This window comes from Typopeltis vanoorti, chromosome 16 (assembly GCF_054136105.1).
Source record: "Typopeltis vanoorti isolate ZY-2024b chromosome 16, IOZ_Tvanoo_1.0, whole genome shotgun sequence".
Classification (NCBI taxonomy): domain Eukaryota; kingdom Metazoa; phylum Arthropoda; class Arachnida; order Uropygi; family Thelyphonidae; genus Typopeltis; species Typopeltis vanoorti.
The window spans coordinates 98,147,117-98,168,344 of NC_143564.1; the positions used below are offsets into that span (position 1 = coordinate 98,147,117).

At 35.1% G+C, this 21,228-nt stretch overlaps 1 protein-coding gene across 2 annotated transcripts in view; it reads left to right on the forward strand.

Moving 5' to 3' along the window:
* The window catches only part of LOC150098211 (neuroendocrine convertase 1-like), a 194,223-nt gene that overhangs the window by 48,086 nt on the left and 124,909 nt on the right, over positions 1-21,228 (forward strand). For both annotated transcript variants that reach the window (XM_090406525.1, XM_090406526.1), the window contains exons 2-3: positions 9,035-9,136; positions 14,595-14,732. In XM_090406525.1, the coding sequence (XP_090262651.1) occupies positions 9,035-9,136; positions 14,595-14,732 (240 nt within the window). The remainder of the gene's footprint in view (positions 1-9,034; positions 9,137-14,594; positions 14,733-21,228) is intronic.

The following is a 21,228-nucleotide window of genomic DNA, read 5'->3' on the forward strand; positions in this document are numbered from 1 at the left end:
CGACAAGGCCATCATAGTAGACAGACAAGACAATGAAAACAATGCTAAGAATAATGGAAACAATAGCCATAAAATGTGACGCGAACTCTATCAACGTACACAGGCCCTACATAATCTCCGAGGTTTGGAAGCTTCACAACATAAAATTGAGGTCACAACCCCGACCAATAGGCGATAACACAAACACTTCAAAACAGAAGCACCTACCCGACCTGACACTTTCCCAATGTGTTCAGATGACGACCAAGAATTAGTCGAAACGGACCGCACCTCGTCAATCCCCTTTTTCCCCTTCCCTATATAAAAAAATCAACCCTTCACCTTTTCCCCCACCCTATATAATATAGTAATATAATATACATGTTTATATATATATATTACTGGAAAAAAATCCAGGTTTTTCTAATTTAATTCCCCGAAATTGCCTACCCCCCTCCACACACTCAGTAGTTTTTGGACATCGCAGAAAGAAAAGCCGCAACACCCAGAAAAAGGTATGTGTCAATTTCTCTTCCTTATGCTACATATACTTTTTGGTAAATTTACATCTACAATGCCCAAAGAATCCATGAGTAAATAGCCAATGACATTTCAACAGGGGCACTCCTAAACTGAAGCAGGCAAAATAGCTGTAATTATAATAGTTCTCTATAAAGGTTGTCAAGGCCAGTACTTGATTGCAACAACTTCTGTCAGGTTTGAAGCCAGCCTGTTCCTGTGGAGTTCTGTTATGTATACCTCAATTCTGTTTATAGCATTCTTTCGAGAAGTTTCAGGCAGATACTTAACAAGGCAATAGGACGGTAGTTGGAAGCAATTGTAGGGTCTTTGCCAGGTTTTAAGATAGCAATGATTTTAGATCTTTTAAAAATTGATGGAAGTATGCCAGAGTCCAGGATATTATTGTACATAGCAGTAAGTCATAAAATAATTTTTGGTCCACAGTTCTTAATGAATTCAGGTAGACGTTATCGAGTCCAGTCGTCTTCCCAGTCTTCAATGAGTTAACTGCCTGGGTAAGTTCCTGGGAAGTGAAAGCCTGAGATAGTGATGATGGTGGAAGATCTGTTTTGAGATTTTAGTTTTTGTTTCACCTCTCTCGTAGTTACTTTATCTTGAGGATATTTAGTCATTGAGACTATATGCTTTGCAATGTGTTTTGAATCTATGGCGGGCAGTTTACCAGAAGTCCTTATATTAGGGTCAAGCATCCTGATCGGGGATCAAGATTTTCGACTGGAATGAGTAAAATTGTTCATTGTTTTAATCCATTTGTCTTTTCTAGCATTGTCAAGAGACTTCAGTAGCTCAGTGGTTACTGTAGGGTTATTATTAATAGAGAATTCTTTATACAGTTTTTCACTGTCACTATTCCAGCCTGGGATATATTCTCTCCTAAAACCTCTTGGAATGGTTCGGTTTGGTAGCATCAATAACAATGCCAAGAAATCTATTGTAATTGTTTACAGTGGGCTTTATGAATCTTATTACAGTGTCAACCTGTTTCTTTTTAAGGAACAGGTTGACACTGTAACCTAGGAGTTACAGAACTGATATCACTACAATATATCAAAAACATGCGAAAAAATTAACGTATTACTTTAAAAAATCTGATTTCTAACGATTTACTCAATTTATATTTCCTAATCGATCAGTAGCTGCTTTTCTGAGAAAGGAAATTTTTTTTCTGTCATATCAAATATTGTTGTTCTGCCAATTAATTAACATTGTCATTTCTGTTTTTACAGGCGAAGCTAATTCATACTTTCTAGTGAAATTTTTCATTAAGAAAGTATAAATAATATACATGAATTCATGAAGAAAGCACGAAGATGGTATTCTTGCTGTAGAACAGTAGTTCTACTGGAATAACAAATACAAAAAAAAAAAAAAAAAAAACATTTCTCCATTATTACTACTGAATATAACGCTGATGTTAAGAAACCATTCCAGTCAGTGCCGTTGTTGTATGCCAGTGCAATTATGATGCTGGCGACTTCAAACTTTGTGTTCTTCAAATCTTCTTTCAAATTTTGTTTTTCTTTTTTTTTTTCTTTCTTCAAATTTTGTATTCTTCTGAAAATACAGATCCGTTCTGAGAACGTGCCTTTGGTCTTGTAGTATGCAAATATGATTTATATGGGCATACACTTTTCTTTCATGTTACACGCACTGCAATAGTAATGACCGCTACCACAAATGGTTTGATATAGAAGATGTAGATAACCTTGTGATCTACGAATTTTGTGCGAACTGTGGACTGGCAAAGTAAATCACGTAGTATCAGAGCAGAAATTGCAAACGATAAGTGTAATTGGTTAGAAACTACAAACGTAATTTGTAACGAAACAGCGTAGGGAAAGTTATCTCTATCGACAGTCCGTTTTTCATTTACTGATATGCAGATCTGTCCTGGAAGATAAATAATTTAGCACAAATTAAAGAAAACGAGAAACTGACCTTAATTAAAACACTCTTATTATAGTCGGTATCTGAAATTATAATATGGGATCATTAGGGTGCTGTTTTAATATCATTTATTAAAGATATTTGCGCTGAAATTGCACGCTTAACCAGAAAAAAATGTCCATTATACTGCATGAGTTTTAAGAAATTACTGCTATAAACACATTTAATTAACTATCACAGATTAGGACACCTGAAAAGTATTTGTGCAGAGTTTTATCTGAATAGTTTTTTCCCCCCCTCTAGACTTTGCTTCTCTGACTTTTCTTTAATATTTTATGGTATGTGAATTCTCAAAATGAAAATGCACAGAGTAGAAATTTCAGTCATTAAAATAGACTTTAATTAATTCAGAAATGCGTCTGCATTTATTTTTTCTAATTACCTAACTTTTAATTAAGCAGCATATACTCAGTGTTTCATACCGATATCTCAGCAGCGATTAGTTTCGCTTCTGTTTTGGCCATGATAATCCGCAGCCACGGCTGAGGAAGGGGGGGGGACATCGTATCAATTCTGTAGCCTCTTTAAATTTTACGTAGTATTTTGGTGATTTGCCAGTTGATTTGATGGTTTTCGTTGATTGTGTGAAAAGCCAATCTAGATTCATATCCTTTCTTTCTCCACAGCTTTGGCATCTTCTTTTTGACGGACTTCTCTAGAAAGTCCCATCTGTCCAACATAACAAACACACCTCACTTGCAATAGATTTTATAAGCTTCTGGTCTCTTCATAGGATGATGTAGTTTTGTAGTGCGACCTTAACCTGGAGGTCATACAAGAACATAACTTAAAAGTTGCCTTTTAGACTCCAAATCTCCACGATGTGGAATAAGTATGAGGCGTTGATTTTCCAGGAGTTTGATACGTATATTCGTAGCAGCACTGTATCAGGAGTACTAATTTTGCACTGCTGACCATTAACATACACATAATTCGATGAAGGAAAATTCGTTAAGTTGCTGTCTGAGTGGCGTAACTGTACCTCGAAACTTAAATGCTGAAAGCCCGATGTGTGTGTGTTTATATCAATCCCCCCCCACTAGAGGTTCAAGACCTGGGACACGACAGTGTGTATGGAAGGAGTGCAAGTAGTTAGAAGACAGAAATTTGTTAAATATGTTTCTTGAATAGCTAGAAGTTTTAATCATTGGGGAGAAAATAGTACGAAGAAGATTCTTCCAATGAACAGAAGTATACGAAATGGAAGATGAGAAGTAAGTACGATAATTTTGGAGCTGGAATTGTTTACGGGTGTTGATTAGCAGCTGCTCGTGTATATGACAAGGAATGACAGTGTCCGTCAACACCGTCTATGGGAAAGCGACTGGACGGAGTAATCTAATAAACGAATAACTCTCTTCTGAATACAATCAAGCATTCTGAGGAAGGTTTTAAGCACACTCTTCGGTTGGATTTCGGGCTTATGTTAGTTGAACAGAAAAGTATTGTTTACAACACAAAAGAATACCAAGCTTTTTGGTGGTTGAAAATGCTAAGGACTTGGTGATAACAAATAAAATGAAAATCATCTTGATCCAAATCGTCAATAGTGAGGGAAAGGAGAGTGAAGCATAATTTTTCTTCTGGGAAATGGGACAGGAATGTATTTTGATGGCATTAAAACTCGCCGGTTTTTCATCACCCTAACTTGAATTACAAGAGATCGAATTTTAAGCATTGGTTATGGAAGATCTTGAAGTCTAAATCACCCGAGCATTACAAAATGTTTTAAAAATCCAAAATTCGTTGAAAAAAAAATCTGACTGAAATATATACACTTCTGAGCCAAAACATTATGACTTCCTACCTAGTAGTGTGTTAGGCCTCCTTTGGACGAGATAATCGCTTGCATCCGTCCTGACTTTGACTCGACTAGACTACAGAAGATGTCTTGAGGTATTCTGTACGAACTAGAGAGAATAGTGTCCCGAAGTTAGTGACCAAGCGAGGCACTGGCGTCGCTGCATGCAGTGGAATTCAAATCAGGAGAATAAGGTGGCCAGGGGAGAACACGGAACGCGTGAATATGCTCTTCAAACCATTCTTGTACAATGAATGCAAGTCTTGTGACGTGGGACCTTGTTTTGCCTGAAGAGTCCAAATCCATCGGGCTACATTGTCACCATGTAGGATCAGGAATTGCACTACCTGATCCGAAACAATCTCCAGGTAAGAATTAGATGCCAATGTGTATTCAGTGGAGATGGGAGGACCCGGTGATGGTTTTAGGTACACTCTCCCCAGTGTGAGAATATTATTCTAAGATCGGTTAGATTTCAGGCTTATAAAATGTCAGTTGAACCAAATTTCCAACACAGGCATTTTTCCTTGTTGGCCGAAAACAAGCTGGGTGATCATAGTGTTTTGGTTCATGAGTGTATGTATTTCTTCTCATACATCATCATGCGTATTAGGCCTAGCATGGCCTGTTCCGGCCTTAGAAGTCCTCGTTTAAGAGGACGTCCTTGTTTTCTTTTTCCTAATGGCTTGTACTTTAAGGCTTGTTTTGGTAATCTTTCTGTTTTCATTCTTTGAACGTGTTCCATCCATTTATGTTTATATTTTTTTAATTTTTTCTATTACTGGGTCTTGGTTTAATTCTTTCATAATTTCTTTTGTGATCAAATAGGGTATACTTTGCAGTTTTTTCTCAAACTTTATTTCTGCTGTTAATCTTTGTTTGTCTTTTTGTTTTATTGTCCAGATTTCGCTTCCATACATTAAGACTGGTAGGGCTAATGTATTGTAGACTTTTAGTTTTAGGTTAGTTTTTGAACTAGGTTTGGTTTAAATATAGAGTAAATTACACCTGTTATTTTTAAATATTTTGCAATTTTTATGTTTATATATTTTTCATTTTCATATGTGATCGTATATCCTAGGTAGTTAAATGAATTCACTTGTTCTAAGATCTTTATCTATTATTATTTTAGTGCTTGCTGGATCTTGTCCTTTAAAGGCCATAGTTTTTGATTTTTCTGTTGATATTATCATACCATAATCTTTGGATATCTCATTTAGATCTAAAATAGCTTTCTGTAGTTTATCTTCAGAATTTGTAATTATTATTTGGTCGTCGGCAAAGAGGAGAGTGTTTAAGTTTACTGTAGGAGAAAGTTTAATTCCTGGATGTAAATTTTTATTTCATTTAAGTAGATGTTAAAAAGAGTTGCTGAGAGGGAACATCCCTGTCGGACCCCTTGGTTTATCTCTCTCGTATATGATAGCTCGTGAATTAATCTTATTTGTATTTGATTATTTTTATATATACTTGTGATAGCTTTTAGGATATTATTTGGTATTTGTCTTTCTTTTAATATGTTAAATAATGTTTCTTTTAACTTTGTCAAATGCCTTTTCAAAGTCAATAAATGCAATATGTGTTTCTAAATTGTATTCTCTTATTTTCTCTATTATTAATTTTAGGCAAAAGGCCGGGTCTATACATGTCGTCCTTTTCTAAATCCATTCTGTATTTCTAAAATAAAGTTTTCGGAATATTTCATTAGTTTGCTATTTAAGATTCTGCTATATATTTTGTAACAGGAATTTAGTATACTGATACCCTCTATATTTTTTAGGGTCATCTCTATTACCTTTTCTAAAAATAGGAATCACAATTGCTTTTTTCCATTCTATTGGGGGGATAGCAGTTGAATAAATTTTATTTAAAAATAATAAGAGTCTTTCTTTGAATCTTGTTCCTGTGTTTTTTATAGAGTTCTGAACCTAGCTTATCTTCTCCAGGTGATTTTCCGTTTCTTGTTTCTTTCAGGCTGATTTCTAATTCTTCTTTAGTTATTTCCTTTTCATTTTCGTTAATTGTTTGCCAGTTGTCTTTTTTAAAATATTTGTCTGTCCACAATTCTGTGTAGTAGTAATTTAGAAATTCTTCTAATTTCAATTCAGTGTTTAATTTTACGTTTTCTTTTGTATCTGCATTTAGGTGTTTCAAAATCTTATATACATTAGGTCTTATTTTATATAAATCATGTTCTAAATTAGAAACAAATTTATTCCATGATTCTCTGTCTTTTTCTGACTTCTCTTTTAGCTATGGCTCTTATTCTTTTATATTCTATTTCATCTTCTAATCTTTTACTGCTTAACCATTTGTGATAGGCTTCTTTTTGATTATTTCTTTGATTGTATCATCCCAGATCTTTAGTTTTTTTCCTTTTATTGAATTTTTTGGTCTTTCCCAAGCTTTCATTTGCTGCTGCATTTAGTATCTTTTTTATATTAAGCCATTATATTTCTTCATTTTGTTTTATTTTATCTAGATATTGGTTAATTCTTTGTTCAAGTAGCCATTGTACATTTGTGTCATTCAGTAGTCTAATTTTATAAACAAATGTTTCAATTTTTCTTTCTGTTCTTGTTACTTGTAACCATTTAGGTGGTAATCTTAATTTTATTTTAACAAGGAAGTAGTCACTGCTTATTTCATATCCTCTGTGAACTCTAACATCTAGTGAAATTTTTGATGTCTTTTCATTTAATATAAAGTAATCTAATATTGATTTCCATTCTCTTGCTGCCCCCAAGTATATTTATGTATGTCTTTATGTTTATAGAAGGAATTCGTTATATTTAGGTTATAAACTACAAAGTCGATCAATTTTTTACCATTCCTGTTTAGAGTATGTTCTCCATGTATTCCTATATTATTATTAATTTTCGTGTTTCCAATTCTTGCATTTAAGTCTCCTGCTAAAATTACGTAATCATTTTTATTTATTTTATTATATGTGTTTTGTAGCTGATTATAAAAAATCAATATTATCCTGTTCTCTTCCTTCTTCTGGGGCATATAAACGAATTATTGTTAAATAACCTCTATCTATTTTTATTCTAGCTTCTATTATTCTTTCATTCCATAATTTATGTTTTAACTGTTTTGAAAGGGAGTTATGAATCCAAATCATGACTCCTGCTTGTGCTCTTTGGTCTCTGTCGACTCCACTGTATATCACATTAAAATATTCGGTTTTTATAGTTCCTTTTAATTTATTTTTTGTTTCAGTGATTACTACTATTTTAATTTTTTTCATTTAATAATTGGTCTAATTCTATTTCTTTATATGCTATTCCTCTTACATTCCAGTTTGCTATGTGTATTATATTTTGTCGTTTCCATTTTTGTTTTACCTTTTCCATTCCAGGGTCGTTTCCCATAGATTCAATCCGATTATCTTTTTTCTGTCAGCTTACAAGTAGAATTATGTTCTCCATGTCAGGGAACTAGCCTGAGGATAGAATAGTTCAGTGGTCTGCTACCTTAAGGCTTCTGAACTAGCCTTCTTCCGAATTTAAACCCATAGGAGGAATAGGGTATATTGAAGGGGGAAAGAGTAGATTATAGAAGAATCATAGTAAGGTTTATAGAGAGGGCATAGTTGTAAGGCCAGAAATGAAAAGACCCCATGGCCCTCGAGTACTCTAATAGCACAGGGGTCATAAAATAAGAAGAGTTGGCTGATAAGGCCTTATAGGAAAGATTAAAGTAAGTGGATCTTCCTCAAAGTAGATGGAGAGGATAGATCCAGCTAGGGGTGCATGGGAGTGCCGCTTCCCTTACAATCAAGATGATTGCCCCTTATGGCCCTGTTGGTCCACGAGTCCTTATTCAGTATATTCGGACCACCCCACCATACACACACACACGGTGGGCTCTCCTGTCGTCCACCCAGGGGACGCGCTTTTTAGGGGTTACAGGGTTCCCCGAGAGCTTCTCATACATATTTCATGTATATGTGTGTATACACACATATATATCATAGCATCACGAAGGAGTTGCATCTTCTTGATGCTATGAAAAGCTCTTCTTTGGCTTTAAATGTATAACTACATCCTCAAGACTCTCTAGCCCAGTCGAATTAGATGAATCCATTGGACTGGAAAGACCTTGGGTTGTACCCATCAAGAATGCAAAGAACTGTTATCAGGATGTTTAGTTGAAGATTGAGGTTGCCGATCTCATGCGGAGATGGTAGTGGCAGGGATTTTCCTTCCTGGAACATGGGTTTTTCATCACGCAATTAGGCAAACCGGCTAGGAGAACGCATGCATTTTACACAGAAGAACACACATATATATTTAGGCATACGCTAACCTCCTTATCCTAAAATTATGATTATGAAATTCAATTTGGGTAGGTCGTATGCCTGAAGGACATGTGAGTACTGGAGATTATGATTATTGTTAGAACTATATGTACCCTAAAGAATATATATATATATATATATATATTTGTCATGATTGTCATTTTGCTTAAATAATTTAATCCTGATAAGTAATTCTCGTGGGGAAATAATTATTATTGCTCTCCGAAAAGTGTAACAGAATAAGCTACTAAAGTAAATAACGTTTGGTGTCACTTTGCTAATTCGCTTCATAATCGCAATGAATTATGCAGTGGAGTTAATTAAAAAAAAAAAAAACTTAGAATAATTCTGTGTTTAAATTGTTTACATTAAATTATCATTCGAATTAATAAATTATTGAAATAAGTTATTCATGATTTACTCATGTGTATTACTGAAATGTTTCTTTTTATTTTCAGCTCCGAGGTTTTCCAGATACTTACCTTATGAGTTTGGACAACCATAAACATAGCAAGCGACACGCTGGGCATCTCACGAAACAACTGTCGGAAGACAGAAGGGTAAGCTTCCTAAGTCGCTCAATCGTTTTATTAGTCATTATTTTATTGAAAATGAGTGATGAAGATCATAATCACATATGCACAAAGGATATGCCCCATTATTTCGAAAAAGTAGTTAGCATATGCTATTTAAACACATAAGAATTCATGGTGGACAAATTATTTTGGACCAGTATCAGTTGACTTAATAATTAAATGAATTATTTTAAATGAACTTCCATTTTTCAGCCGATTTCGACGATACCTTTCCTGGGAAAGATGTAATTTTGAAACTTGTTTAGGACGCGAAGAAATCATTTGAAGGTTAGTCAGCCAATTTCAAGTGGCATAGTTATTGTTTTTCAAATCGGCTAGAAGAACCCAATGCTGTTAACAGCCAATAATACACTATGTGGATAGAATTATGCTCCTTATCAGAAGATCAATTAGGCTACCTAAAGAAGGCAAGTTTATTCGTAACAATTTGGATATTTTTCACGGACAATTAATCGAGAGGAAAATTTATCGTAAGGGAAATTCGTCCAGTGGAAAATTTTACGCTGGGAAAATTCATTGCGGAAAAAATTCGTTTAAAGCATTATTATTCGCTAGAAAATTGAAATGATATTGCATTGATATATGAAAAGTAAATTGAGTGCAAGATAAATTTCACAAAATATAATTTTATTATACATCTATGCATTATTTGTTTAGATTTTAATTAGATTTTCATATTTTTTATTCTTATTCAATGAAAGTAATATATTATTGATCGGTGAATTTCCTAATTTCTGTTTCGTCTTAAGAAGTTGTAAATATTTTTTATTACTTAAATACTGCAGGTTTTGCTGATGAAATATTAATATTTACAAAACTGGAATAAGTATAGGGAGAAAGGGCATCACATTTAAGAATACTTGTTCTGCGCACTAGACACCCATCCAAATGTGATACTCGTATATATACGAGGGTGGTCTGAAAGTTCTCGGCCTAACAATGAAAAACGAACTTATAATTTCTATATTATTTTTATTTTTCGACATATCCCTTAAGACTAATGCATTTATTCCAGCGATGCTCCAACGCTATTATCCTGTCCCTGTAGTGGTTCTCAGTAATATCTTCAAAATACCCCTCTACAGCTGCAACCTCTTGATTCAAAGAAAAACGTTAACCAGCGAGGAAGATTTTTAGTTTTGGGAAGAGATAGTAGGCAGATGCATTGTCCTTATGAAAGATATTTTTTTTCTGCAAACCGGGTTTTTCTCACGAATTTTTTCGTCTAGTGTGGTTAAAAGATCGGAATAATATTCCCTGGTTATTGTTTTACCCTTTGCAAGATAATTAATAAACAAAATGCGTTTAGCACCACAAAACACCGATGCCATGATCTTTCCTGCTGATGGAGCTGAATTTGTCTTCTTTGGCGCCGAACAACCCACTTCTCGACACTGTTTTGACTGCTGTTTGGATTCTGGTGTATAATGGTGAATCCAAGTCTCATCCATAGTAATAAATCGACGCACAAAAAATCATTTTTAATCTTGTTAAAACGCTCTAAGCACTGTTCTCAGATTTTCATGTGCGTGCGTTTTTGATCTGCTGTGTGCAAGCGCGACACCCATCTTGCGCAAAGCTTTTTCATTTGCAATTCTTTGTGCCAAATATAACCTACACGTTCTTTTGAAATGCCTATAGTCTCAGCAGTTCCACGCACTTTGACTCGCCGGTCATCCAATACCATATCGTGCACTTGATCAATGATTTCTGGTGGTGTTACACTTTTATGACGTCCTTCACGTGAATCATCTTCAAGGCTGGCACGGCCACGTTTAAACTTGGCATCCCATTTCTTAATTGTCGAAAACGAAGGAGAAGAGTGCCATAAACTTTATGAACTTCGAATGAATTTCTTTTGGCGTTAAACCTTCTTTTACAAAGAATTTTATAACCGCATGATACTAAATTTTATCTATTTCAAGGGATACATACAACACCTTTGCTCCAGACAGCTGTATAAAACAAACTACTTGATAGAATGACTTGCAGTTCCACATCGATGCTTATGACAGATGTACCAACTTCGAAAAAAAAAAAACATCTTGCCGATAGTTTTGCCATCTATGGTCGAAAACTTTTCAGACCACCCGCCTAAGTCAAAATTACAGCGAAAGAAATGGATCAGAATTCACTGAATAAACTTCACAAATTTAGTTCATGTGCTAAAATCAGCAGACACGTAGAAACCTTATTTATAAAACTTATATAATAAGTAATAAGTCGTGTGGAGTATCCATAACTATAGAATCACACGTATACCACATTAAAAATTAATTTTATTATGCAGATATTTCGTCTTACGAATCGTAAGACATCATTACAAAAAGCGAAGAGTAAGGAATTTGAAGAAAGACCCAGTAGAGTGCATGCGTTAAATTAAAGCCGTATGTTCATGGGTTAAACGTCTACGTCTCTGTCTATTGAGCTGACAATAAATTAAAATAGATTAGTTAAAAATAGAATATAGGTTATTACAAACTTATTTAATACAGTTCTGGATAACAGTTTCCCACACTTTTGGAATAGTAAGGCAGTCATTACGACTTAGGTTAGGTCTTCAGCATGTTGTACAAACGCTGTCTCTATATGGATGTATGTAGCATCTTGGTGTTTTCAATTCCATGTTGTACCAGGCTAGATTTGTGAGGTTTCATAAGTCTGTTTTTATTTTAAAAAAATTTCGTTGAGCCATATATTCTAGGAGAGGTCTTGCACAGTATGTTCTGAGTTGATGGTTACTTTATCTACGGTTGTTTTATCCAATATCTTGAGTTTTTTTGAGTTGAGTCTCGCCACCGATGCTACCTGGCATATATATAAAGTACTATGTTCGCGCAACTTGTCTTACTATGGACAAACAGGAAGATCTGTCAATAAACGTATCTCTAAACATCAAGATTACATCCGACTTATCATGGACCTCCGCAGAGGAGGAAAACGGGATATTTGCCCCTCCCGGATCTACTTGTGAGGAAAAAAAAACAAAAATTAAAAAAAATTTATTGATGTAATTATTTTCTCCAAGCTTTGCACCCCCTGGAAAATTTTCTGCGGACATCCATGCGGCTTATCAAACCTCACAAATCTGGCCTGACACAATATGGAATTGAAAACACTAGCCACAGGAGCCAATGGGGAAAACACCAAGCTGCTGCTACATAGATCCATATATATAAACATGAAACACAGATCCATATCTAAAAATGAATGTTTATACAAAGAAAGTGTTGAAGCCCTCCTTCATCGACCTAACCTCAGCCATAATGACTACCTTACTATTCCAAAAGCGTGGGAAATTGTTATCCTCAACGGTATTAAATTAATTTTCAATTTCTTTTATTCTATTTTTAACTAATCTACTTTAATTTATTTTCATCTCAGTGGTTTTAACCCATGAACACGCGACTGTATAGATGGAGGGATTCCAGTTTAACGCATGCACTCTACTGTTTATTCAAATTGCTTATTGTTGTTCGCTGTTTGCAGAAGATGTTTTATGATACGTAGGACGATATCTTCGCATAATAAATTTAATTTTTACTGTGGTATACGTGTGATTCTATTTTTTTTTTAATTTATAACTTTGTTTCTGAATCTGAACTTCATTCAAGTGAAGTGTATAGCCTATGTGGCGAATTGATTTGTATTAAAAATAATTATAACCACAGCGAATCAAATCTTACTAGCTACCCCCAGTACAAATAAACACAACAGCTTGGATGTGGAAAGCGATGCTGTTTTACTCTCCTTTTCATACCCAAAGGTTAGAGATTTTTCTCCCGGATGCGCGAGTTTTTCATCCCACATACAAATAATTCGGTCAGAGACGACATGCAACTATAAACAAAAACACCATTACTGAGTGTTAGATCGTGTAGTGTGTAGATAGATGATTAAGGTATACGGGGATAGAGTGGTCTAGAGTACACTCTGCGAGTCACTGAAGGTGTCAGTAATAATAATAAATATGGCGTCTCATTGTATCAAATAATAAAGATTCTCAGTTAGCATACATTTTCAGGATGCATTAACAAAGAATACAGTTCCGTATTTTTAATCTCACTCATCCTAACTTTACGAACAGCAATAAATGTGAATTACTTATCTATCTTTATTTATAGACTTTCACTGAACGTGTCTTGAACATCTATATGATTTCGAACAATAAATAAGTTGGAACATTGCACGATACATGATAAAATGATTTAAGTGTAAAACATTATTTGATTTATTAGCAACATAATTATTTCTCTCAATCATTTTATTACGATTATTATTATAATTTTATTACACTATGATTTTCCTGAGGAGCAATATAATTCAGTTAATTTTCCTTTTTAAATCTGTGTGGGATACTTGCAGTTATTCGTTATTTCTGTAAACAAATGCTCATGAACTGACTCGAGTAAGTTGATTCGCCTTGCCATACTTTTCAGCGTTTTCATGATTCTTTGTTAACACAGACACATTTAAGGGCTATTTACGAAGTCTTAATCTTATGGAATTCTTGTAAATATGTCATGTAGTTAGGTTGGAAATAAGAACGCCCTAATGTTAAAATTATTCTACAAACGTTTTTTTTTTTATATATATACAGGTGGTATGGGCTGAGCAGCAAGTAGTTAAGAGTCGACAGAAAAGAGGATACATTAGAACGAAAATAAACAAAAACACCATTACTGAGTGTTAGATCGTGTAGTGTGTAGATAGATGATTAAGGTATACGGGGATAGAGTGGTCTAGAGTACACTCTGCGAGTCACTGAAGGTGTCAGTAATAATAATAAATATGGCGTCTCATTGTATCAAATAATAAAGATTCTCAGTTAGCATACATTTTCAGGATGCATTAACAAAGAATACAGTTCCATATTTTTAATCTCACTCATCCTAACTTTACGAACAGCAATAAATGTGAATTACTTATCTTTCTTTATTTATAGACTTTCACTGAACGTGTCTTGAACATCTATATGATTTCGAACAATAAATAAGTTGGAACATTGCACGATACATGATAAAATGATTTAAGTGTAAAACATTATTTGATTTATTAGCAACATAATTATTTCTCTCAATCATTTTATCACGATTATTATTATAATTTTATTACACTATGATTTTCCTGAGGAGCAATATAATTCAGTTAATTTTCCTTTTTAAATCTGTGTGGGATTCTTGCAGTTATTCGTTATTTCTGTAAACAAATGCTCATGAACTGACTCGAGTAAGTTGATTCGCCTTGCCATACCTTTCAGCGTTTTCATGATTCTTTGTTAACACAGACACATTTAAGGGCTATTTACGAAGTCTTAATCTTATGGAATTCTTGTAAATATGTCATGTAGTTAGGTTGGAAATAAGAACGCCCTAATGTTAAAATTATTCTACAAACGTTTTTTTTTTTTATATATATACAGGTGGTATGGGCTGAGCAGCAAGTAGTTAAGAGTCGACAGAAAAGAGGATACATTAGAACGAAAAGGAAACTTATGAGCATTCCATACCAAGAAGATGACAGATTTATCGACGACCTTTGGCCTGAGCAGTGGTATTTAGTATGTGTCGAATTTTCAGATTAAAATTCGTATTATGAAGTTACGTTATTTCATAAACTAATTCATATTCAATAGGCATAAATCTATTTCGGGACAGTTAACATTTATTCAAACTGCATCTTTGAAAAATAATTTTTAAACTTTGAGTACGACAGTCTTTAAAGTTGATAAAATTATAGTGTTACAACATGTACTGGACAATTATAGATACTGTATAGACTAGTGTCTAAATCCTGAGGACGAACATTATTTTTAAGATTACGACCACATATTCAGACAAATCAGCTTGCCGTTATTTGTATAACTGGCGATTTCGAGTTGAAAGCTGGGTACACATTGAAATTTTCGAATCTCGCGCAAAGGGCTAACATGGTAGCGCTCAACAAGATAAAAGGCAAAAGGCTGCGCTAACCGAATTGTGTTTGAAGGAATCAAGTTGCAAACTTGGATCTCTTGTAATGTCACAGAGACATCTAGATGATTTCACGCTGGGAAGAATTATTGGAAAGCTTGAAGAAAGCCACAGAATTACTGATTTACCAGAGAGTTTGGAATCTCACTTAGCGTTATAACCAGCTCTGGCAGCGTTTCAAACTAATGAAATGTGTTCCAGACGTCTGCTAAAAGGTCGCCCTCGCTCTACGACGGAGAATGATGATAGATTTTTGTCAACAGCAAAACGTAATCGACGCACCACGGCAGGTCAGCTTCTAAGTTGGTCCCATTCAAACAATAGACATAAATCGCGGTATAAAATAGGTACGCGGATATCTCCACAAACTGTGGCAAGACGTCTGCGACAAGTAGACCTATACCCCGAAGGCCTATAGTCTGTGTCCCTTTATCCGCAGCTCATCGTAGAGTACGTTTTCTTGTCCATAAAAAATGGACAAGACAACAGTGAGCTAATATACTGTTTACAGATGAGTCGTTTCTGGATCTGCCGTGAAAGTGGTACTGCTTACCATCGTGAGAATGTTCTTGAAAGGGATAGATACGGCGATTCTGTGGTCATTGCCTAGGGAAGCAATATGCTTAATGGACGCACTGAGCTACAAGTGATGGAAAAAGGGACTATGACTGGTGAACGATATTGCAGCAAAGTTCTTCAACGTCTTGTTCGATTGTTCCGTGGTACTTTAGGCGAAGAATTCATTTTTATGGATGATAATGCCACACCACATCGTACATAAATAGTGGGGACATTTATGCAGACTAGCGATATTGGAATCGAGTGGCCAACACGTTCTCCAGATCTCAACCCCATAGAACACGTTTGGGACTCAATAGGGAGACTAATTGCTGCTCAAAATTCCCCTACAGAAAACAGTCAAGGGCTTATCCTTGTTCTGAAGGAGGAGTGGGCCTTTTTGCCTCAAGAACGATTGAATCACATGGTGCTAAGCATGGCACAACGTTGTGAGAGCTGCATCGCAGTTCGTGGTGGACATATTCCATACTGAAATGTCTCTCTGCATAGTTTTATGTAAGCGCTGTATATTAATTCCTTAACTACGTCCTTAGGAAATTTTTGTAATTTTTGCCAAAACGTATTATAATTAAATTTGTGCGAAATTTATAATACATTTTTGTGTAATATAATTTCTTAGTATGCCGACAAGAAATTCATGTCCATATTTAGCTGTAGTCCTGTGAATTTTTTCATATACAGATAAAAATGTAGTTCGTCCTGATAGCGTTTTGATACCAGTGTATTTATATTACAAGATTAGAATCTATTTTATGATACATAATCATTCGTAGATGATTTTCATCTACCAATTATCTCTAGTGTGACGTTATTACTATCGTTCTGATTAATTACTGGCATTGAATTGACGATCTTTCGAAATCTGAAAACCGGGTCATAGAGAAATTGGGATTTTATTAATACTGTATATCATTGAATATAACTGACTTAAAATTATGTTTTCATTATGTGTCGCGTTTTGTATGCATGCATGAAACTTAGGTTTATGAAATAGATAGCAAAAGTTAAAATTGAAATCCGCCAATGCTTTCCCCAGTGGGAGAAGGCATAATGATCCTTTTTGGAAATGCAGAGCAGCCAGTCTCTATCCTTAGTCAGTTACAGATATGTGGTGCAAGACTATCGTTGATTTTAAACATCAGAGAAAGAGTGTGGCAGAAAATCATCTTTGTTCCTAACACTATATGCAGTATATCGGCAGTTTATTTTCTTGAGTTGTAGGAACAAAAACAATATTTTCCCGAATGGAAACCCCACTTGCTGTGTCAGAGTTCGAATAACTCTGGAATCGGTCGAAGAGAGGCCGAGAAAAAAGTTTCCTCTACTCAGGCGACTAAAATTCGAACTTAGAAGAGTCTTCCTTCGATTTGCCTAGCACTATGGGTGAAAATCCAATTTACACAAGTTTCTTTAGCAAGAGTTTTTTTTTTTTTAAGTATGAACTTTTTTTTCATACATATAAGTTGGATGCGAAGAAAATATTATATGTGACAAATAATTATTCAACTAATATTTTCTTCTGTTATGTATGTAGATTTCTACATACATAACAGCTGTGTCGCAGTAAATTCAAAAAGATAATAGTTATTGGCAACAATTTTCGTTCTTAATGAAATTTAATTCAGTCCTGGATTCAATAAAGACTGATCAATGAAAGTTAAAAAAAAATCAAAAAAAAAAATCGGCTAACGCCTTTTATTCCCATTTATAGGGAGTAGGCGAGGCCTTTATACCCTATCTAGCTTTCAGAGACTAAGTGGGCAGCCTGTGTAGCTCAGTGGAAGTGGCGCTTGTGTCCTCTGCGCTTGGTCGCTTGAAGTCGGACTTAAGTTCAAGTGTAGTCGCCTGCTGGAGGAACTTTTTCTAAGCCTTTTTTCGACCGATTCCCGAGTTAGTCGATCTCTGGCACAGGCAAGTGGGTTTTTCCTCCCGGAAACTCGGGTTTTTTATCCCGTAAACTCAAGAAAATCGACCGTAGTACCCACATTATTTCATACAGTAAAATATCTTATTAGGGTTAGGTACCAAGAGATGGCAGCACTTGTTTGCCAGCCTCTTCATCGGCGATAATAGTGATAGATGTCTATCACTGCTATAATTAGTGATAGACATGGGCCAGCTATCTCTGATTGGCTACCGATGGAGATTGAACAATAAGTTTTTTTTTTTAATTTTATTGAAATTATTTTTTTGGCAAAAATAGTTGGATATTTTTTTTCTTGCTTATTTAGACCGTTTTTATTAGTAATGCAATTTTAAAATGGGTATTCCTGGAGTGATGAAATTTGGTATGAAATTATTATTATATGGGTACCTCCATGGAGTCCGAAGACTTATCATGGGAGACCCAATCTATCATACCTCTCCTTGAACCCATTAACAGACAAAACACACACAACTGACTGACTTTGGCAACCCACTCCACTCATTCGCAACTCTCCAAGCAAAAAATATGGTTCTCACGCCCCTGCCAATCACACATTTATTCAACTTTCAGGGATGATCCCTTTATCCAAGTGCTGAAACATTTCCCCCTGCATCTATCCTATATAACCCTTCAAGCAACTTAAATGGTTCTATTATATTCCCTCTTTTTCTCCTATCAACCAACTTCTGCAATCCACACACCTTCAGTCTATCCTCATATGGAACATTCCACAGGACACTCTCACCATCTTGGTCACTCGCTTCCTCATCCCCAAGTAACCCAGAGGACCAGATTTGAGCACAGTAGTCCAGATGTTGGTGTATTAAGGCCTTATAAAGAGGAATCTTCCTTATCTCTACTTGTTGATGTGTTCTTCAATAGCTAAGTAATCTTATGGGCTACCTTTTGCAACATGCCCTCTAAAGTCTACCACCACCTTTAAATCTCTAACTTCATCTGTTTCCTGGAGTACAGTGCCATCAATGTGATACACGGCTTGAAATCAATTTATCCCAAAATGCATAACTTTACATTTCTCGACATTAAACTGGCACCCATTAACTTTTACCCACACTGATAGCCTATTTATGAAGACAGATTGAAAGAATGCAAATTACAGAGCCTAGTGAATAGAAGGAAGATGAGACATGATCGAGATGTATAATTTGGTAAGGAGTAATCAACGTGGATGAGATTTTCCAGGGAATATCTGGAGATTGGGAGAACAAGAGGCCATCCCTGGAAGCTGTATACGGCAGATGTATACAGGAGTAGATGTAAGGAGTAGATCCCTTGAATGGAGAGCGGTGGGTGATGGGAATGCACAACCTGAGAGTCTGATGAGTGCAGAGACAAGGTATGATGAGCTGTGCATCTGAGAGTGGGACCTTTCCGCAATGAGTCTCTTGACTTCACGGAGGTTTGATGATAATAATGTCAGTATTCCAAGATTTTTGGTTTCAAAGATGAAACTTTTTCGAGCATAAAATAAGTGGAATGGTAATTATTATTATTATTATTACATGAGCATCACCACAGTCCGAAGACTCACTGAAGGTGACCTAAACTAATGTATCTCTCCTTAAACTCAATGACGGACAAAGCACTCAGATGACGGCAACCCATTCCTTCACCACTCTCCAAGCAAAAAAAAATTGTGGAGCATTTCATCAAAATGATTTTTTTTAATAGCAAAATTCAGGAAGAAAAACAGAATTGCCTGTAATGCCTGCCATATATTCTAAAAACGGCCGTACAGTTAATTTGTTGTGGTTGTGAATGTGGTGTCACTATAATAACACGATTACAAAATGTACCTTCATTTTTTTTATTTTACTCTTTAAAATGTATTTTTGTAGGAAATCAAATTATTATTAAACATTATTTTTCAGTGTATAAAACATACATTGGAAAATGTCGAATTCATGGCAGTTATTACAGGATCTTCAAGCTTCGTGCCTAATTTATGCATATATATAAAATTTACTGCGAATATTATTTTATTTGAAAGAAAACATTAAATTTTATATTATGGAATGTTATGTCAAGTCTTTTTTAAAAATAAATTTTAACCACTTAAATTTTAAATTCTTCGCTTAAGTGGCATGGTTCAAGAATGGGGGGGGGGGGACTTTAGGAACCTAGACAGCAATATATACCATGAATATCAGACGTTCATGCAAAAGTAGACTGGTAAGATTAAAAAAAAAGCTTGCTGTTTGGTACGAATGCAATTTCGAAACCTTTCTTTATGCAGCTAACTATTAAATATATATTCGGTATTATATGAAGTGTGTGGGCTGAAATAAAATATTAGTGCAGTGATATATATAAAAAAAAAAAAAAAAGTGAACCAAATGAAAGTTCATTACCGCCTTAATCAAGATAGACCAACCTTCACAAGGCGACCATTTTTTTTTATAATGTTTTGCTTTTGAAAAGGATATTGACATGTATATCGAAGCATTTATGAAGACAGATTGAACCTAAAACTTTTTAGCGGCTCAAGGAGAAAATGTTGATAAACTGTACCGGTCAAGTGGAAACGTGTGTCTCTTCAGGCATTTAAAATATTTAGTATTTCATTTGAGTACAACGGTGCTCTGTCCTAATTTGATGGTCAAAAATTTCATGAACTGATAGCAATATTGAAAGCTCATCTCTTTTTTCCCAGCTGATAAGCTGTCTTTTATTGGGATCTGATTCAAATCATCAGATAAGTTTTATATATATATATATATATATATATATATATATATATAAAACTTAAGTTTGCGATACATGGATTCCCTTTTGGAAAGAGGATCATAATAAAGGACCATGGTTTCATTCTCGGTGACAATGGATTCCAGCAGCACTTCTCTCTAATTATCTTGGGAAAACTTTAAAAACTTGCATGACCAGGTCACACAATGCACCTTCTGCATTGAAAAGAGAAGTCGGGGCACCCACTTTGCACTGACCTTCGTTATGTGAAGCTTCTCGTAAATGATTCGAAAGACGGTTGTTATAGAAAGCCCCAACCTTGCTGAGATTTCTTTGAGCTTCTTCCATTGAGCAGTTCCTCCTCAACAAGATACATTTTCCTCGGTGATCACTTCCACAGGCTGTTTGTATGTCAGGCTGGAAACATTTTGAACCTACCTCATATACTCATCGGAAATCTTTTTAGACTGTGTGTAATTAAATTCAGTAGACTAAACGTCACAGACATGTTCGCTTAGTGTTCAATGTACAGTCTAGTTCGATGAATTGGAAATATATTGCAGGGAGTGCAGAAGTGGAGCATATGCCCCAGAAGCCAGTTTACAAATGCATCGATGTACAATAATCTACTTCAAAATTTGAAGTAGATTTGTACATTGATGCATTCAGTCGGTGTTTCGGCCAGACCTGAATAATACATAACAAAATTATGTGTAACTTCATGTTACATAATTTTGTCGTCCTGGTTGACTGAGTGACGAGCATATCGCCCTAATCAACAGGCAGGGGGTTCAAACTCGTCGTGGACATGGATGTTTGTGATTGTCTTTAGATGAGAGATGAATCATTACATGACCCAGTATGAGACCACG